The sequence below is a fragment of the Salvelinus fontinalis genome, chromosome 14 (assembly GCF_029448725.1).
Source record: "Salvelinus fontinalis isolate EN_2023a chromosome 14, ASM2944872v1, whole genome shotgun sequence".
NCBI lineage: Eukaryota > Metazoa > Chordata > Actinopteri > Salmoniformes > Salmonidae > Salvelinus > Salvelinus fontinalis.
This window is the reverse complement of record NC_074678.1, coordinates 6,147,485-6,167,513: the sequence shown is the minus strand read 5'-3', so window position 1 is coordinate 6,167,513 and position 20,029 is coordinate 6,147,485. Positions and strand designations below refer to the sequence as shown.

The window sequence follows — 20,029 nt, the reverse complement described above, 5'->3', positions numbered from 1 at the left end:
GGTCATGGTAACAGTACAGTATCTTTATATTTAAGAAAAAAATAGAAACACATCACCCTTTAAACAATGAAATCTTTATTTTTGCCTATAGACATAAAACTTTCCATTCTGAAAAATGGCAGCATGACTGACTAGGCCTGGTTTCTTTCTCTACTGTATGAAATCAAGGGGAGAAAAACATTAAAATTAAAAGTGCTTCTTAGCTTTGACAACCTGTAGCTCTTCATCTCCCAATCCAGTACATAGTGAACCGTCACAGTGAGGTAGCTTCCAGTACACAGTGAACCGGCACAGTGAGGTAGCTTCCAGTACATAGTGAACCGTCACAGTGAGGTAGCTTCCAGTACACAGTGAACCGTCACAGTGAGGTAGCTTCCAGTACACAGTGAACCGTCACAGTGAGGTAGCTTCCAGTATATAGTGAACCGTCACAGTGAGGTAGCTTCCAGTACACAGTGAACCGTCAGTGAGGTAGCTTCCAGTACACAGTGAGCCTTCACAGTGAGGTAGCTTCCAGTACATAGTGAACCGTCACAGTGAGATAGCATCCAGTACATAGTGAATCTTCACAGAGAGGTAGCTTCCAGTACATAGTGAACCGTCACAGAGGTAGCTTCCAGTACATAGTGAACCGTCACAGTGAGGTAGATTCCAGTACATAGTGAACCGTCACAGTGAGGTAGCTTCCAGTACATAGTGAACCGTCACAGTGAGGTAGCTTCCACTACACAGTGAACCGTCACAGTGAGGTAGCTTCCAGTACATAGTGAACCATCAGTGAGGTAGCTTCCAGTACACAGTGAACCTTCACAGAGAGGTAGCTTCCAGTACATAGTGAACCTTCACAGAGAGGTAGCTTCCAGTACACAGAGAAACTTCACAGAGAGGTAGCTTCCAGTACATAGTGAACCTTCACCGAGAGGTAGCTTCCAGCACATAGTGAACTGTCACAGTGAGGTAGATAGGGTGTCTGTGTCAATTCCTTTTCAATTTCTCTCTGTTATGTTTGGGGATTTGGGGATTTCTTTGCTGGTGAAATGTGTGCGGGAGGGGAAATCTTTTTCATCAGGTGACGAAATCCCGAGTCAGTAACCACCGAATAGGGCTGCAAATCTTTGGCTATGAATACTCCCACTGCTTCCGTTATTTCTTTATGTTTTTCTGAATTTGTCGCATATTGTTTTTGGAAGGCAGCAGTGAGAGATTGTTGTGTTTTCACTAATGAGTGGACTCTCAATCCTCCAGCTCCACCACGTAAATGACACATGTTACAAGTGTTTCCACTCGAGTAGCCGACAGTGGTAAAGCAATGCTTGCAGGCTGTACTTTGTATGTTCACAGTCTTCTTAACCTCGTCATCGTATTGAATTCTGAATCCAAAATGTTCCCACACAGAGGATTTAGTTTCCCCTCTCTTCATGGGGCCCCATCAGGGAGGTTTCCTACTGAGATGTCATTCCAAATCATACATTGGTTGTTTAAGGGGGAGGGGGTTGCGGTCACTGCGATTGCCACATTTTGAGACATTGCTGTGGAGTAAAGTCTGTCAGCCCTCAGGAGCCCCTTAACGGCCACAAGCTGCACGTCTGGCTCTGTGGATCTGAATGTACAACGTGTGTGTAGTCTGCAGCGCAATAAGCAGGTTTTGGAAATTCTAGGAAAATGACAGGCATATCGTAATTCCGCGGTTCACGTGTGCGTATTGAACTGTAGGGGGCGTACCGAACGGTTCGATAACATACTGTGTACCGTTGCATCCCTAATCTGTATGTCTCAGGAGACAAATTATTTTACTGCAGCAGCACAAAATAACACTACTGCTCTCTCAAAGCTATCGCCCTTTTATGAAGCCTTCAGCTATTCAAGATGGCCTTTGGCAGCAATTCACTAATTTCAGTAAATTACAAATGTCTCGCATATGTAAAACCTTAGACTTGTATTGGGAAGGTATAACTGGTTTTGGGGGACTCTCCTTGATCATTATCTTAACTGTGTTGTAGTTAGTTAGCTGTTAATGTTCCCCAAGGTTGGCACACAGCTGGTATGGCAGAGGGGCAGCCAGATGGGGCAGAGACTGAGACTGGTACTGGGTCTGTTGCCACGGTAACAATAGCCACAGCATCTTTCTGGGCAGAAACAGTCAACTGAAGGGCATAGAGAGAAAGAGAGAGATAGAGAGGGAGGGAAATACCACTGTGTTGATTATGGATGCTGCTCACGACCTGCCAGTTCCCAGCAGCCACAAAACCATCAGTAGGAAGAGACGCTGAGAGTCCGCCTCTCTCTCCCTCAAATCTGCTCTCTCCTCGTTTGTCTCAGTGTCTCTGTCCGTATATGTTCCCTCTGTTAATCTCTTTTCTGCATTCTTACACTCCATTGGCGTCACTCCCTATTGTTCCTGTGTGCTGGCATTTCTCTCTACCTCTTCAGTGTCTATGTCCCTATAGGTCCTCACTGTCCCTATATGTCCTCTTTGTTCTTCCCCCCTCTCTCCTCAGTGTCTATGTCCCTATAGGTCCTCTCTGTCCCTATATGTCCTCTCTATTCTTCCCCCCTCTCTCCTCAGTATCTATGTCCCTATAGGTCCTCTCTGTCCCTATATGTCCTCTCTGTTCTTCTCCCCTCTCTCCTCAGTGTATCTGTCCCTATATGTCCTCTCTGTTACTCTCAACTTCTCTCTCTCCCCCCTCCCTCTCTCTCTCTCTTCAGAACTCAGTACATATGAACCCTACCCAGGGGGAGATAAGTAGTGAATGCGATTAGAGTCTGGAGCCACTATGGTGATAGAGGCTTTTACAAAGCATTATCTGGTTTCCTGGGACACAGCATCCCTTTTATGTGTGTCTATGTGCGTGTGGGTAAGAGCAGCATCGTGACACAGAAAAGTTACACAAGAACATCTTGTTTCAGAATGCTGTGATCAGAGAGCCTTTTGAGCCAAGAGACCACACTTCCAGCCTTTATGTGTGTGTGTGTGTGTGTGATTGACAGGCTATTCAGTTTCATTATTTCCTGTTGAGGAAATTAGATGGTTGTGATTACATCTCAGTAAATGTCAGCTGGCTCAACTTGATCCACCAATAAGAAAGCAAGGCCGTAGCCCCCGTGTTGACACAGTGTTGTAATTCTCTCTCTCTCCCTCTCTCCCTCTCATGTTTTCTGTCTTTCGAAGAGGGGTGTGTGTGTGCGTGTAGCTTTGCAAGCTGTCAGAGCATTCACCTAAACCTGTCAGATTACATTAGGCTGCTGCATCAGGGCTGGAGACACACTTGAATGGAGACAAAAAAAACGAACACACAAACACACACAGCTAGATAACACTGACTCCGATTACACAACCAGTGAACACTATGTACTGTATGTGTGCGAGTACTCTGTATGGTGCGAGTACTCTGTACGGTGCGAGTATTCTGTATGGTGCGAGTACTCTGTACGCATTATGGGTGTGAGTACTCTGTATTGATTATGGGTGCGAGTACTCTGTATGTGTGAGTACTCTGTATATGTGGCTTGCTGAGTGGATCCATGCTGTGTTGGCACTTTGCTATGTCATGGAACTGTTGTCTCCACATGCAGTGGTTCCGGCTCTCTGCGCGTGCACACACACAGACAGACAGACACAGACAGACAGACACAGACAGACAGACAGACACAGACAGACAGACAGACAGACAGACAGACAGAGACAGAGACAGACAGACAGACAGAGACAGACAGACAGACAGAGACAGACAGACAGAGACAGACAGAGACAGAGACAGACAGACAGACAGAGACACTAATGTCACAGAACAGCAGAGCCTCCAGTCCCTGACTGTACAGAGCTCTGTGTATATTCTCAGTTCTAATTGGGTCATATGTGATACTATGTGTTCTGGAAGACCACGTGGAGTTTTCTGCTGCAAACCCCCCTGGTAGAAACGGCTGTGATGAACTGCAGTGGATGGGCTTGGAAGATATTAACTTTAGCTTAGAAAAGACTAGAGAAAGACTACACGTTTGATGAGGGATCGTCAGATCCATTGTGTGAGTGAGTGAGTGAGTGAGTGAGTGTACTTGTTTTCCTACCTTATTGGGACCCCAATGTTCCAGCAATACACCCAAATGGCCTGACAAGGCAGGAAAACAACTGTTTTCATGTCCTGAATTTGTTCAAATTATGTTTTGAGCATAAAGTGGAACTGACTGCATTTTTACTACTTTGCAGATATAAAACAAATAGATAATTATAATATCAGTAAAAAATACCAAGTTCCCAGTTTATGCTTCAAAACCAACGTTATAAGAGGTTCACGTACAGTAAGGCACTGTTGGCAGACTACACGGATGCAGTTCAATGCACGATACATTTATTGGTAGTCCCAAAAATATTGGTATCAGGTTGTAAATCACAGCTGGCCTGGTAAAATGTTTGCAGCCAAAACCCATTTGGGATGCAACGTTTCAGTTTCAATAACTCCATATTTTGAACAAAAACGGACAACTGTAACTAAGGTTGGGAATGTCAATACAATCAAACTAGCAATGATCACAAGTCAGTCACAACGTGGCTAATAGGCTAGCGCACGTGTGTCAAACAAGGCCCGCGGGTTGAATAGGACACACAAGCGAGTATAAATGAGTCAAAAGTTGACGTATCTCCTGTACTTCATGAAATTACAGCCTGATGCTCTCGCATTGGTGAACTCAACCTCAATTGCGCTGCATTTGTGTGTCTTGTTTACATCGTGCAGCGGAGGGAAAGTGTACAGACACATGCCACAGTCCTAGCTAGGCTACTAAAATGTTGCAGTCTGGCTTCAGGTTTTAAAGCATGTCAATTAATAACCAAAACCTGCAACAAAACACTATGTAAAAGAGAATAATGTAGGCAGGCCTATTACAGCAACATGTTGAGTGGACCATACACTGCATTCAACCGCACTGGTGATCCATGCAGTGTAAAACAAAGATAGCTACATTTTTGTTATAAAAAATTAAAGACAAAAAAGTATGTCTGGCCCATGAATTTGTTGTGTTTTCTTTTCATTTCTCTTTTCTATTTACCCCCTTTTTTCTCCCCATATTCAAGCTTGTCTGTTCACTGCAACTCCCCAACCGGCTCGGGAGAGCCAAAGGCGGAGTCATGCGTCCCCCGAAACATGACCCGCCAAACCGCGCTACTTAACACCCGCCCGCTTAACCCGGAAGCCAGCCGAACCAATGTGTTGGAGGAAACACCATTCAACTGGCGAGTCAGCCTGCATGCACCCGGCCCGCCACAAGGAGTTGCAAGAGCACGATGAGCCAAGTAAAGCCCCCTGGCCAAACCCTCCCCTAAACCGGAAAGACGCTGGGCCAATTGTGCGCCGTCCTATGGGACTCCCAGCTACGGCCTGTTGTGGCACAGCCCGGGAATGAACCCGGGTCTGTAGTAACGCCTGGTGCACTGCGATGCAGTGCCTTAGACCGCTTTGCCACTTGGGAGAATCCTTGTTGTGTTTTGACAATATGGTCCGTGCGCTGATTGTGTCTGACACCCTTGGGCTAGCATATCTATTTCTGTAGCAAGCTAAAAACACGTAGCCTAACATCAACAAGCTTGCTAGCTAGCTGCTGGGAGGATGTCATGTCATTGGAGAAGTGGGTGAGTGACTGACTTGTTCCCTCTTATCATTTTTCATTGGTTACAGCTACAGATATTATTTGGTTAGCTAGCAAGAAATGTGAATCACAAAAAAAAGAGAAAAAAAGGTGAATCACTTTACTAGCTAGCTATGTTAAACCTGAACGACTGTTATCCACAGTTAGCATATCTCTTAGTTGGAAATCAAATGTATTTGGCATCGATCAAATGGGCGGGCAGGCATGCAAGTTCCCATTCACTTGGGACAAGCATGCATTGTTGGCAGGCAAGCTGCAGAAGGACGAGTAGGCTACATTTCCCCATCGTTTATCAGTGCAATTTTGACGGACAACAGGCTGAAAAAGTTTGAGAGGGTTTATCTAATGTTCCTTCGTTAGATTTTAGCTCATCCTGCTCTGGCTAGCATTAATTGTTGATCTTGTTGTTGTGCATAGCTGAGGGGGAGAGAGCCTACATTGTCATGGTTGTTTGATCAAAAGGATTGTGAAGTCCCCAAATGTAAAACTCCTGTGGTATTTACAGTACATTTGGAAAGTATTCAGACCTCTTGACTTTTTCGACATTTGTTAACTTACAGCCTTATTATAAAATGGATAAAAAATATAAAAATCCTCATCAATAAACACAGTGATAATGACAAAGCGAAAACAGGTTTTTAGAAAAAAATTTTTTTAACCTTATGTACATAAGTATTCAGAACCTTTGCTATGAGACTTGCAAGTGAGCTCAGGTGCATCCTGTTTCCATTGATCATCCTTGAGATGTTTCTACAACTTGTTTGGAGACCACCTGTGGTAAATTCAATTGATTGAAAAATACTTGGAAAGGCACACAACTGTCTATACAAGGTCCCACAGTTGACAGTGCATGTCAGACCAAAAACAAAGCCATGAGGTCGAAGGAATTGTCCGTAGAGCTCCGAGACAGGATTGTGTCCAGGCACAGATCTGGGGAAGGGTACCAAAACATTTCTGCAGCATTGAAGGTCCCCAAGAACACAGTGACCTCCATCATTCTTAAATGTAAGAAGTTTGGAACCAACAAGACTCTTGTTGATCCGGCTGCTCGACCAAACTGAGCAATCGGGGGAGAAGGGCTGTGGTCAGGGAGGCGACCAAGAATCCGATGGTCACTCTGACAGAGCTCCAGAGTTCCTCTGTGGAGATGGGAGAACCTTCCAGAAGGACATAAATCTCTGCAGCACTCCACCAATCAGGTCTTTATGGTAGAGTGGCCAGATGGAAGCCACTCCTCAGTAAAAGGCACATGACAGCACGCTTGGAGTTTGCCAAAAGGCACCTAAATGATTCAGACCATGAGAAACAAGATTCTCTGGCTTGATTGAACTCTTTGTCCTGAATGCTAAGCATCATGTCTGGAGGAGACCTGGCACCATCCCTATGGTGAAGCAAGACCTGTTTTTGTTTTGTCATTATGGGGAATTGTGATGCCATTATGGGGTATTGTGATGTCATTATGGGGTATTGTGATGTCATTATGGGGTATTGTGTGTCATTATGGGGTATTGTGTGTAGATTGATGAGGGAAAAACACAATGTAATTGATTTTAGAATAAGGCCGTAACGTAACAAAATGTGGAAAAAGTCAAGGGGTCTGAATACTTTCTGAATGCACTTTATATATTTGCAGAAATCCATTCAGGTGTATTTTGTGGTTTTCGGTAAATGTGTTCTAATGATCTAAAGATACGCTGTTGCTACTGTCTATAAACACACAGTCCAGTTCAAAGTGAATGATGGCAGGCTATTTCACTAATGCCCATGTGGCATATTGCTTATTTGCATGTTGGCTTCCTGTAGCTCTGATTGGCTATGGCATACCGGTCTAGGTAAACTCCGTTCCTGGACAGATTATTTTATTTGGTTTTATTTACTGCAGTGTCTATTAAGTGTCCAAACACACAGCCTCTTTTTCATACACTGAATTTTCACAAATGCCTTCCCAAACGTGTAAGCGCTCACTTATCAGAACATTATTCCTGGGGGTGTATATGAACAGATTTTAATCAAATGTCATATTGATAAAATGCTGTCAATTCCACTTTAAGGGTTAGGTTTACGGTTAAGGTTAGGGTTTTTGGGGTTAATGTTAGTGTTAGTATTTTGGGGGTTAAGGTTAGGGTTAAGTGTTTTGGAGGTTTAGGTTAGGGTTAAGGAAAATAGGATTCTTAATGGTCAAACATTGTTACTCCCCCAAAAGTCCTGATATTTCACTAAAATAAAGCTGAGTGTGTGTGAGTTGGTGAGTGAGTGTGTGTGTCTGTGTCTTACCTGGGTGTCCATGTAGTGGTGAGTGTGGTCTTGGTAGTGTCGGAGAGGTACTGGACGTCACAATCAGGCTCTTCCTGTTACTGGTCCGACAGCTAGGGGGAGAAGATACACACATACACTTAAATACGACAACAACAACACACACACACACACAACAAGGAACTACATTTCATTCAATTGGATGACCAATAAGGAATTTGCTCTGAACCGGGTGCAGATTTCCAATACATCTGGAGCCAGTTGAACAACACTATCATTCTCATAATGTGTTCTATCTACATACCATTTCCTCAACGACATTCCCTCTTTCAGTGTCCACAGAACAAATAATAAGACTCCTCACTCCAATCACGTTAGATGTTACAGTAGACCAAGTTAATCAGGTTAGAGGTTAGAGTAGACCAAGTTAATCAGGTTAGAGGTTACAGTAGACCAAGTTAATCAGGTTAGAGGTTACAGTAGACCAAGTTAATCAGGTTAAAGGTTACAGTAGACCAAGTTAATCAGGTTAGAGGTTACAGTAGACCAAGTTAAAGGAACAGTGTAGCACCTCCACACACCCATTCATGAAAGCATCCCAGCTGACCCCAGAGTGTCTCTCTCTCAAGACCCCACTCAGCACAGCTGTATAGTACTCACTGCCCACTGCTCAGACCGGCACACTACATTGGGGTGACTGACCAAGGAGGGTAAGTGAGAGAGAGAGATGGAGAAAGAATGGTGTGTGTGTGTCCGTCCGTCCGTCCGTCCGTGGGGACGGTGTGTGAGTGTGTGTTAGGCTTGGGCGGTATACCGGGATATTGTCAATTACCGTCAAAACACAAAAGTATGAAAACTGGATACTGCCCAACCCTAGTATGTGGTAGGTACGCCTGGACGGTGGGTGAGTTTGTGAGCGGACATTTACACATTGTGCTGCTCACTGATGCGAGAAATGTTACTGTGCCCTTCACAGTCCATCCAGAGGAAACAACAGAAAAACACAGTGACGAGAACAGCAGAACCATGGAGAGCTCAGGCCAGGAGAGGTCTGATTATACATCTGTGCTTCTAGCCACGTTCTTAATCAAGGTGGAACACCTCACTGTGGTTTCATGAGTGTCTATAATAAGCCAGTAAGCTAATTGCAGTAAGACGCCTAAAATAAAAACAGTTGCAGAACTCAGTGAAGTATCTTTGCAACAATAGCTGCTAGCCTAGTGCTGCTGCAATGATGACACGAAACAGGTACACACACACAGCAAACTAACACTGCCATCAGTCAGCTCTGCTTAATGTATGTCTCTCACAGCAGGTGGTCTACAGCAGAGAGTCTGCAGAGGAGAGATGAGGAAGAGAGGAGAAAAGAGGAAGGAGAAGAGAGGAGATGGGCAGAGGATGGAGGAGAGTAGTGGTAGGGGTGGAGAGACGGAGAGAGGTAGGGGTGGAGAGATGTAGGGGTGGAGAGACGGAGAGAGGTAGGGGTGGAGAGACGGAGAGAGGTAGGGGTGGAGAGATGTAGGGGTGGAGAGACGGAGAGAGGTAGGGGTGGAGAGACGGAGAGAGGTAGGGGTGGAGAGATGTAGGGGTGGAGAGACGGAGAGAGGTAGGGGTGGAGAGATGTAGGGGTGGAGAGACGGAAAGAGGTAGGGGTGGAGAGATGGAGAGGTAGGGATGGAGAGATGTAGGGGTGGAGAGACGGAGAGAGGTAGGGGTGGAGAGATGGAGAGGTAAGGATGGAGAGATGTAGGGGTGGAGAGACGGAGAGAGGTAGGGGTGGAGAGATGGAGAGGTAGGGATGGAGAGATGTAGGGGTGGAGAGACGGAGAGAGGTAGGGGTGGAGAGATGGAGAGAGGTAGGGGTGGAGAGATGGAGAGGTAAGGTTGGCGAGATGGAGAGAGGTAGGGGTGGAGAGACGGAGAGAGGTAGGGGTGGAGAGATGGAGAGAGGTAGGGGTGGAGAGATGGAGAGGTAAGGGTGGAGAGACGGAGGGAGGGTATAGTAGGATGGAGAGAGGGTATAGTAGGGTGGAGAGACGGAGGGAGGGTATAGTAGGATGGAGAGAGGTATAGTAGGATGGAGAGAGGTATAGTAGGATGGAGAGACAGAGAGAGGGTATAGTAGGGTGGAGAGATGGAGAGAGGGTATAGTAGGGTGGAGAAATGGAGAGGGTATAGTAGGGTGGAGAGATGGAGAGAGGGTATAGTAGGGTGGAGAAATAGAGAGGTACAGTTTAAGAAGAGAAAGAGTGTGAAGGAGAGAGTACCTGACAGAGTGTGAAGGGAGGACAGCGAAATGAGAGGGACTAGAGAAACACTCACTCCACCACTCTTCATCTTACATACTGTATTTAACAACATCCTGTTTAGAGAGAGAAAAGCAGGACTAAATCAAATCAACAACAACTAGCCTCAGTAAGGCCTTGGTACATTGACAGGGTAATGATTAGATAGCAGATTTGTGGAGGCAGGCAGGCAGGTGTGTGAAATGAACGTTGTTCTGTAATTACAGTCATCCAGATAGGAGCTGCTTCTCTTCTCACCATAAGGGTGCTTCTACATGTAGTCCTCTTTAAAGTGAACCGGGGTAAAAGAAAAGAGAAAAGAAGCAAAAGAGCTCCGTTGTCTTTGTCTTCACACGGCTCTTGCCTTGGAATAAGGACTCAACTCTTTTGCCAGTTCACTTCACCTATTCTGTGGTCTGAGTCCTCTTCACATTCACATTGCTATGTTGAGAAAGGAACCCAGATCTTTTTCCAACATTCACTCTGGGTTTTTACAAAGTGCAGGACAAGCCATTCAATCAGAATGTGTTATCGGACAGCTAGATATACCTACTTACATTTTGGAAGCTAATAAACTCAGCAAAAAAAGAAACGTCCTCTCACTGTCAACTGCATTTATGTGTAAATATGTGTATGAACATAACAAGATTCAACAACTGAGACATAAACTGAACAAGTTCCACAGACATGTGACTAACAGAAATTGAAAAACGTCTCCCTGAACAAAGGGGGGGGGGGGTCAAAATAAAAAATAGCAGTCAGTATCTGGTGTGGTCACCAGCTGCATTAAGTACTGCAGTACTTCTCCTCCTCATGGACTGCACCAGATTTGCCAGTTCTTGCTGTGAGATGTTACCCCACTCTTCCACCAAGGCACCTGCAAGTTCCCGGGCATTTCTGGGGGGAATGTCCCTAGCCCTCACAGGTCCCAGACGTGCTCAATGGGATTGAAATCTGGGCTCTTCGCTGGCCATGGCAGAACACTGGCATTCCTGTCTTGCAGGAAATCAGCCATACTACTCGTTCTGTGCGTGGTGGTATTGTCATGCTGGAGGGTCATGTCAGGATGAGCATGCAGAAAGGGTACCACATGAGGGAGGAGGATGTCTTACCTGTAACATTGAGTTTGCCTCCAATGACAATAAGCTCAGTCCGATGATGCTGTGATACACCACCCCAGACCATGACGGACCCTCCACCTCCAAATTGATCCCGCTACAGAATACAGGCCTCGGTGTAACGCTCATTCCTTCACGATAAACGCGAATCCGACCATCACCTCTGGTGAGACAAAACCGCGACTCGTCAGTGAAGAGCACTTTTTGCCAGTCCTGTCTGGTCCAGCGACGGTGGGTTTGTGCCCATAGGCGACGTTGTTGCCGGTGATGTCTGGTGAGGACCTGCCTTACAACAGGCCTACAAGCCCTCAGTCCAGCCTCTCTCAGCCTATTGCGGATAGTCTGATCACTGATGGAGGGATTGTGTTCGTTCCTGGTGTAACTCGGGCAGTTGTTGTTGCCATCCTGTACCTGTCCCGAAGGTGTGATGTTCGGATGTACCGATCCTGTGCAGGTGTTGTTACACGTGGTCTGCCACTGTGAGGACGAGCAGCTGTCCGTCCTGTCTCCCTGTCTTAGGCGTCTCACAGTACGGACATTGCAATTTATTGCCCTGGCCACATCTGCAGTCCTCATGCCTCCTTGCAGCATGCCTAAGGCACGTTCACGCAGATGAGCAGGGACTCTGGCATCTTTCTTTGGTGTTTTTCAGAGTCAGTAGAAAGGCCTCTTCACTGTCCTAAATTTTCATAACTGTGACCTTAATTGCCTACCGTCTGTAAGCTGTTAGTGGCTTAACGACCGTTAAGGGGCATGTTCATTAATTGTTTATGGTTCATTGAACAAGCATGGGAAAGTGTCTAAACCCTTTACAATGAAGATCTGTGAAGTTATTTGGATTTTTATGAATTAATTTGAAAGACAGGGTCCTGAAAAAGGGACGTTTATTTTTTTGCTGAGTTTAGATTGCATTTCATTAAATTTTGAGACATACTATGAGACATCATACATGTAATCAGAAGCTCCTATTAACATGAAAATTGCTAAAAGAAAAAATAGAAATAGAATAACTAGTCACTTTAATGTTGTTTAAATAATGCTTGACTCATCTCATATGTATATACTGTATTTTAGTCAATGCCACTCCGACATTGCTCAATCTAATATTTATATATTTCTTAATTCCATTATTTTAATATTAGATGTGTGTGTATTGTAGTGAATAATTGTTAGATACTACTGCACTGTTGGAGCTACAGTAGGAACACAAGCATTTCGTTACACCCACTATAACATCTGCTAAATATGTGTATGTGAACAATAAAAATGTTATTTGATTTGAGAATAAATAATTCTGTAATTGAAAATTGAACACCCAATGTAAGCTACTGCCCCTTTAAGAGCTAGAATAGCTGTTGAACCCTATGTTGTGATTCTCACCAAACAGGTTGTCTTCTCACACTATTCAAACCCCAATATCAATAAAACAGCTGATGAAGCTCTATTAGCCTACCTTTGGCATGTTCACACTGCACAACAAATGAAACGAACTGCACCGAGTTCACAAAAAAATGTCTCAAAGGGACCAAGTGTGAAAACACCATAATATCATGACATACTGGTTCACTTCTCTCAGGCCGAATCAGTTATATTAAGGTTTTCTGAGGGTTTAAAAGCTCATGTTTCAGATTCAAACCAATAACTTCCTCGCTATTCCATTCTTTCCATCTCTCTCTCTCTCTCTCTCTTTCACTAACATGCACACACCCGAGGCAGCTCCCAGAGGTTATAAGTATGTTTGATGAAAGGAACTTTTATTTTATCAGGTGGTGATGTAGAATTCATGAGGCAGTAACTAAGTGTTACTGATGAAGAGCAGAAGAGCTGAATTACCTGCCAGCTCCGTGGTGGGAACATCCATCTACTACTAATACAACTACAAAACCTACAGTGGCTTCAGAAAGGATGCACACCCCTTGAATTTCCCCACATTTTGTTGTTTAACATCCTGAATTTAAAATGGATCAAATTGAGATTTTTTGGGTCAATGGCCTACACACAATACCCCATAATTTCTTGAAGAACATTTTCAAAATGAATACAAAATGTAAACATGAAATGTCTTTAGTCAATAAGCATTCCCTTTGTTATTGCAAGCCTAAATAAGTTCAGGAGTAAACGTGTGTTTAAGAAATCACATAATAAGTTGCAAGGGTTCATTATGTGTTCAGTAATACACTGCTCAAAAAAATAAAGGGAACACTTAAACAACACAATGTAACTCCAAGTCAATCACACTTCTGTGAAATCAACACAATGTAACTCCAAGTCAATCACACTTCTGTGAAATCAAACTGTCCACTTAGGAAACAACACTGATTGACAATAAATTTCACATGCTGTTGTGCAAATGGAATACACAAAAGGTGGAAATTATAGGCAATTAGCAAGACACCCCCAATAAAGGAGTGGTTCTGCAGGTGGTGACCACAGACCACTTCTCAGTTCCCATGCTTCCTGGCTGATGTTTTGGTCACTTTTGAATGCTGGCGGTGCTTTCACTCTAGTGGTAGCATGAGACGGAGTCTACAACCCACACAAGTGGCTCAGGTAGTGCAGCTCATCAAGGATGGCACATCAATGCGAGCTGTGGCAAGAAGGTTTGCTGTGTCTGTCAGCGTAGTGTCCAGAGCATGCAGGCTCTACCAGGAGACAGGCCAGTACATCAGGAGACGTGGAGGAGGCCGTAGGAGGGCAACAACCCAGCAGCAGGACCGCTACCTCCGCCTTTGTGCAAGGAGGTGCACTGCCAGAGCCCTGCAAAATGACCTCCAGCACAACTCCTTCATCCCCTCAGGCCAGGCTGCCAAGCCTCTTGCCTGGAAAACCGGAGACGCAGGATGGGGACCACCTTCACCAGCTCTCGCTGTGGACTTGCAGGATATGTGCAAATACATTGCAGACAAGCTGCTGATTCCCTGGCCCAACGCAGTAGAAGAAACCACCAGGACCTGCTACAAGGTTAAGAGGCTACCCAAAGCCAAATGGGCAGCCAGGCAATTCCTACAACTCACAAAAATGCCTGGAGGAGGTTACACCCGGTGACTGTGTTGACATGGAAGGGCTTGCCCCCCTGTCAAATCCCTGGTGGCTTCCCATCTACACCACAGCCAGTGGTCCTCCATGACTTTGATTGGTCCCACTCTACCGATCAAGTATGAATGTTTCCAGGCAACCGCGACAGAGAAGGTCTACAGGTCTCTCAGCACCGTCTCCATGCTCTCAGCATACCAAGCTGAGCTACAGGAGGAGATAGTGGTCACGCCGGAGCGGGGTCTGTGGGACGAGATCTGCATTGCCACAGACCTGCATATACTTAAAGCCGCCATCCAGGCGTCAGGAAGGGCAATGGGGCTCATGATATACCAAGGTGTCAGACAGTGAGAAGCTGAAGATCCTGGATGCTCCGGTAGACCCTAAGGCGCTTATCATGAGAAACCCTCGAGCTTTGTCTGCCGCGGAAGACACAGCCCGGTGTACATCACTGCACCTTCGCACCAGGCTGCAGCAGGTCGACCTCCCTCAACCCTCAAGATCCCCAGACGCCCAGCCCCCCCAGTTAGCACTCTGGGATTGGCCAGTGAACAGTTTCATTTGAACACCGACTGGGTTCCCCAAAATGTCATTTTAACAATTCAAAGTTCTACAGCTTCATCCACCAGGTCCCTTTATGATTGTAAATGGCTCGTGTTTGAGGTACGGTACACTTAGTCACAAACAGTGTCGTTCCAGTGCTCTGTCCTAGTAATTTGTTTCTACAGGAATTATTAAACAAAGGAAAGGCTATTAAACACCTTTAAATGCTGGACATTGGCAATGGCATTTCATTTTCTCGCTGTACAGAAACCGAACCGTGACCCCAAAATCGCAATATGTACCGAACCGTGTGTTTGGTGAACCGTCACAACCCTAGACGATAGGTGCTTCTACACCTGCATTACTAGCTGTTTGGGGTTTTAGGCTGGGTTTCTGTACAGCACTTCGAGATATTAGCTGATGTACGAAGCGCTATATAAAATACACTTGATTTGATTTGATTTAGACACACACACCATATGTATCATACACAACATGGCAGCTTATTCTTCAAAGCCGCACCACATGCTAAGCCCATACTGCAGAGCCTGCATATCAACAGATGGTAGAAGACTTATCAAACACACAGCTTTTCATGAGGGAATACTTCCACTAGCCTAGCTGCTTACTTTGTGGTGCATACCAATAACACACACACTGGCTACAGCACACACACACACTGGCCACAGCACACACACACACACACACACTGGCCACAGAGCACACACACACACACACACACACACTGGCCACAGAGCACACACACACAGACACATTGGCCACAGAGCACACTGGCCACAGCACACACACACACTGGCCACAGAGCACACCCACACTGGCCACAGAGCACACAGACACACCCACACTGGCCACAGAGCACACAGACACACCCACACTGGCCACAGAGCACACCCACACTGGCCACAGAGCACACAGACACACCCACACTGGCCACAAAGCACGCACACACTGGCCACAGAGCACGCACACACTGGCCACAGAGCACGCACACACACACACACACACACACACACACACACACACACACACACACACACACACACACACACACACACACACACACACACACACATATGCACTCACTCACACATATGCACTCACTCACACAAAACAGAGATGAGAGAGGGATTGGAAATGTGAAATGAGATTTGAATGTTAAATGTCAATGATAATTTTCTCATTTGAGTGATTACTGGCTCTAATCGTCTTACCAAACAGTTTCATGTGAGGCCAGCCGGGGGTTCGGCAGGCAGGCGGAGCTAAACAACATAATTACAGTCAGCCGATGTGATGAGCCAATTAACACGAGAACGCAGCAATTATGCAGACACCGGTTAGCAGGGAGTCAACAGAGAGAGAGAGACCAGAAACACCATCACTGCTAGCAGGAAGTCAACAGACAGAGAGACCAGAAACACCATCACTGCTAGCAGGAAGTCAACAGACAGAGAGACCAGAAACACCATCACTGCTAGCAGGAAGTCAACAGACAGAGAGACACCAGAAACACCATCACTGCTAGCAGGAAGTCAACAGACAGAGAGAGACCAGAAACACCATCACTGCTAGCAGGAAGTCAACAGACAGAGAGAGACCAGAAACACCAATCCTGCTAGCAGGAAGTCAACAGACAGAGAGACCAGAAACACCATCACTGCTAGCAGGAAGTCAACAGACAGAGATACCAGAAACACCATCACTGCTAGCAGGAAGTCAACAGACAGAGAGACACCAGAAACACCATCACTGCTAGCAGGAAGTCAACAGACAGAGACACCAGAAACACCATCACTGCTAGCAGGAAGTCAACAGACAGAGAGACCAGAAACACCATCACTGCTAGCAGGAAGTCAACAGACAGAGATACCAGAAACACCATCACTGCTAGCAGGAAGTCAACAGACAGAGAGACACCAGAAACACCATCACTGCTAGCAGGAAGTCAACAGACAGAGAGAGACCAGAAACACCAATCCTGCTAGCAGGAAGTCAACAGACAGAGAGACACCAGAAACACCATCACTGCTAGCAGGAAGTCAACAGACAGAGAGACCAGAAACACCATCACTGCTAGCAGGAAGTCAACAGACAGAGAGACACCAGAAACACCATCACTGCTAGCAGGAAGTCAACAGACAGAGACACCAGAAACACCATCACTGCTAGCAGGAAGTCAACAGACAGAGAGACCAGAAACACCATCACTGCTAGCAGGAAGTCAACAGACAGAGAGACCAGAAACACCATCACTGCTAGCAGGAAGTCAACAGACAGAGAGACACCAGAAACACCATCACTGCTAGCAGGAAGTCAACAGACAGAGAGAGACCAGAAACACCAATCCTGCTAGCAGGAAGTCAACAGACAGAGAGACCAGAAACACCATCACTGCTAGCAGGAAGTCAACAGACAGAGATACACCAGAAACACCATCACTGCTAGCAGTAAGTCAACAGACAGAGAGAGACCAGAAACACCATCACTGCTAGCAGGAAGTCAACAGACAGAGAGACACCAGAAACACCATCACTGCTAGCAGGAAGTCAACAGACAGAGAGACACCAGAAACACCAATCCTGCTAGCAGGAAGTCAACAGACAGAGACACCAGAAACACCATCACTGCTAGCAGGAAGTCAACAGACAGAGAGACCAGAAACACCATCACTGCTAGCAGGAAGTCAACAGACAGAGAGACCAGAAACACCATCACTGCTAGCAGGAAGTCAACAGACAGAGAGACACCAGAAACACCATCACTGCTAGCAGGAAGTCAACAGACAGAGAGACACCAGAAACACCATCACTGCTAGCAGGAAGTCAACAGACAGAGAGACACCAGAAACACCATCACTGCTGGCAGGAAGTCAACAGACAGAGAGAGACCAGAAACATCATCACTGGTACTGATGCATGTCAGATGGAGTCTTTCCACAGTTTTACAGACAGGGTGCAAAAGGGCCTCCTTTGGGGTAGGGGGCCACAGAGTTAGACAGGGGGGCGGCGTACTGCCTATACAATGGTAAGGGAGATTGATTTAGAGACGTCTAGCCTCCAGAATGGGTGAATGGCCACAGCTCTCTCTAGCCACAGGGAGACAGACAGAAGAGTATCGACAGCAGCCTCATCACAATCTTTATCCACCTCCAATTGACTGGCTAAACAAGCCCTGCTTTCTCTGTGAACGGAAAAGACTGAGGGATAGTGATTGCTCCTTTTCTTCCGGCTCCATTAAGAAGCACGTCTATGATCGGTCTGGCTAGCGTAGCGTCATAGGAGCCCAGTGGGGGATCTGAGCATTGATCTGTACAGTATAGATTGACTTCACACAGGGCACAGAGGGAGGGATGTGGCTGGCATATCTAGTCTTCTACAGCCTTCATCAGGTATTGAGACTGTTCAAATACCTCGCAAGAATACAGAATGATGAGGAAGAGGGGGATGAAGAGGACATAATAATCAATCCCAAATGTTCTGTCATCAGGAGGAAAACGAGGGATGTTCAAACAGACAATGGAACACTGCTACACATTATCATGGCAAAGCATCCAGAATACAATAACAGGCTGGGTAAGCACACACACACACACACACACACACACACACACACACACACACACACACACACACACACACACACACACACACACACACACACACACACACACACACACACACACACACACACACACACACACACACACACACACACACACACACAGTACAGACATATTAGGAGGGACGGATGGACAGTCTGACAAAGACAGGTGGCCTGGACACAGGGAGGCTCCCTCCCTCCCTCCCTCCCTCCCTCTCTCCATCCACCCATCCCTCTCTCTCTCTCTCCCTCCATCCCTCTCTCTCCATCCATCTATCCCTCTCTCTCCATCCATCTATCCCTCTCTCTTCCTCCATCCCTCCCGCTCTCCATTAAGTCAGATGAATAATTCAACCTCCCTCATCTGCTCCCACAGAGAGAGGAAGAAGGAGGAGATAAAGAGAGAGAGGGGTTTAGAAGAGAGAGTGAGAGAAAGAGACAGAGGGATAGAAAGAGAGTGGTTCAGAAGAGAGGGCGAGAAAGAGAGAGAAAGTGGTTTAGAAGAGAGGGCGAGAAAGAGAGAGAGAGTGGTTTAGAAGAGACGGCGAGAAAGAGAGAGAGAGTGGTTTAGAAGAAAGGGAGAGAAAGCGACAGAGGGAGAGAAAGAGAGAGAGAGTGGTTTAGAAGAGAGGGAGAGAAAGAGAGAGAGTGGATTAGAAGAGAGACGGAGAGAAAGAGAGAAAGAGAGAGAGTGGTTTAGAAGAGAGAGGGAGAGAGAGTGGTTTAGAAGAGACAGGGAGAGAGAGAGAGACAGAGTGGTTTAGAAGAGAGAGGGAGAGAGAGTGGTTTAGAAGAGAGAGGGAGAGAGAGTGGTTTAGAAGAGAGGGAGAGAGAGTGGTTTAGAAGAGAGGGAGAGAGAGTGGTTTAGAAGAGAGGGAGAGAGAGTAGTTTAGAAGAGAGGGAGAGAGAGTGGTTTAGAAGAGAGAGGGAGAGAGAGTGGTTTAGAAGAGAGAGGGAGAGAGAGTGGTTTAGAAGAGAGGGAGAGAGAGTGGTTTAGAAGAGAGGGAGAGAGAGTGGTTTAGAAGAGAGGGAGAGAGAGTAGTTTAGAAGAGAGGGAGAGAGAGTGGTTTAGAAGAGAGAGGGAGAGAGAGTGGTTTAGAAGAGAGGGAGAGAGAGTGGTTTAGAAGAGAGAGGGAGAGAGAGGGAGAGAGAGTGGTTTAGAAGAGAGGGAGAGAGAGTGGTTTAGAAGAGAGGGAGAGAGAGTGGTTTAGAAGAGAGGGTGAGAGAGTGGTTTAGAAGAGTGGTTTAGAAGAGAGAGGGAGAGCAAGAGAGAGTAGTTTAGAAGAGAGAGGGAGAGCAAGAGAGAGTGGTTTAGAAGAGAGAGGGAGAGAGAGTGGTTTAGAAGAGAGAGGGAGAGAGAGTAGTTTAGAAGAGAGGGAGAGAGAGTGGTTAAGAAGAGAGAGGGAGAGAGAGTGGTTAAGAAGAAAGAGGGAGAGAGAGTGGATAAGAAGAGAGAGGGAGAGAGAGTGGATAAGAAGAGAGAGGGAGAGAGAGTGGATAAGAAAAGAGAGGGAGAGAGAGTGGTTTAGAAGAGAG

The 20,029-nt window shown here is 46.1% G+C and overlaps 1 protein-coding gene across 7 annotated transcripts in view; it reads right to left on the bottom strand.

Annotated features, from left to right (window-relative positions):
- The window catches only part of LOC129869445 (microtubule-associated serine/threonine-protein kinase 2-like), a 284,626-nt gene that overhangs the window by 72,017 nt on the left and 192,580 nt on the right, over positions 1 to 20,029 (bottom strand). For all 7 annotated transcript variants that reach the window (XM_055943864.1, XM_055943865.1, XM_055943867.1 and 4 more), the window contains one exon: positions 7,918 to 8,009. In XM_055943864.1, coding sequence (XP_055799839.1) covers positions 7,918 to 8,009 — 92 coding nt within the window. The remainder of the gene's footprint in view (positions 1 to 7,917; positions 8,010 to 20,029) is intronic.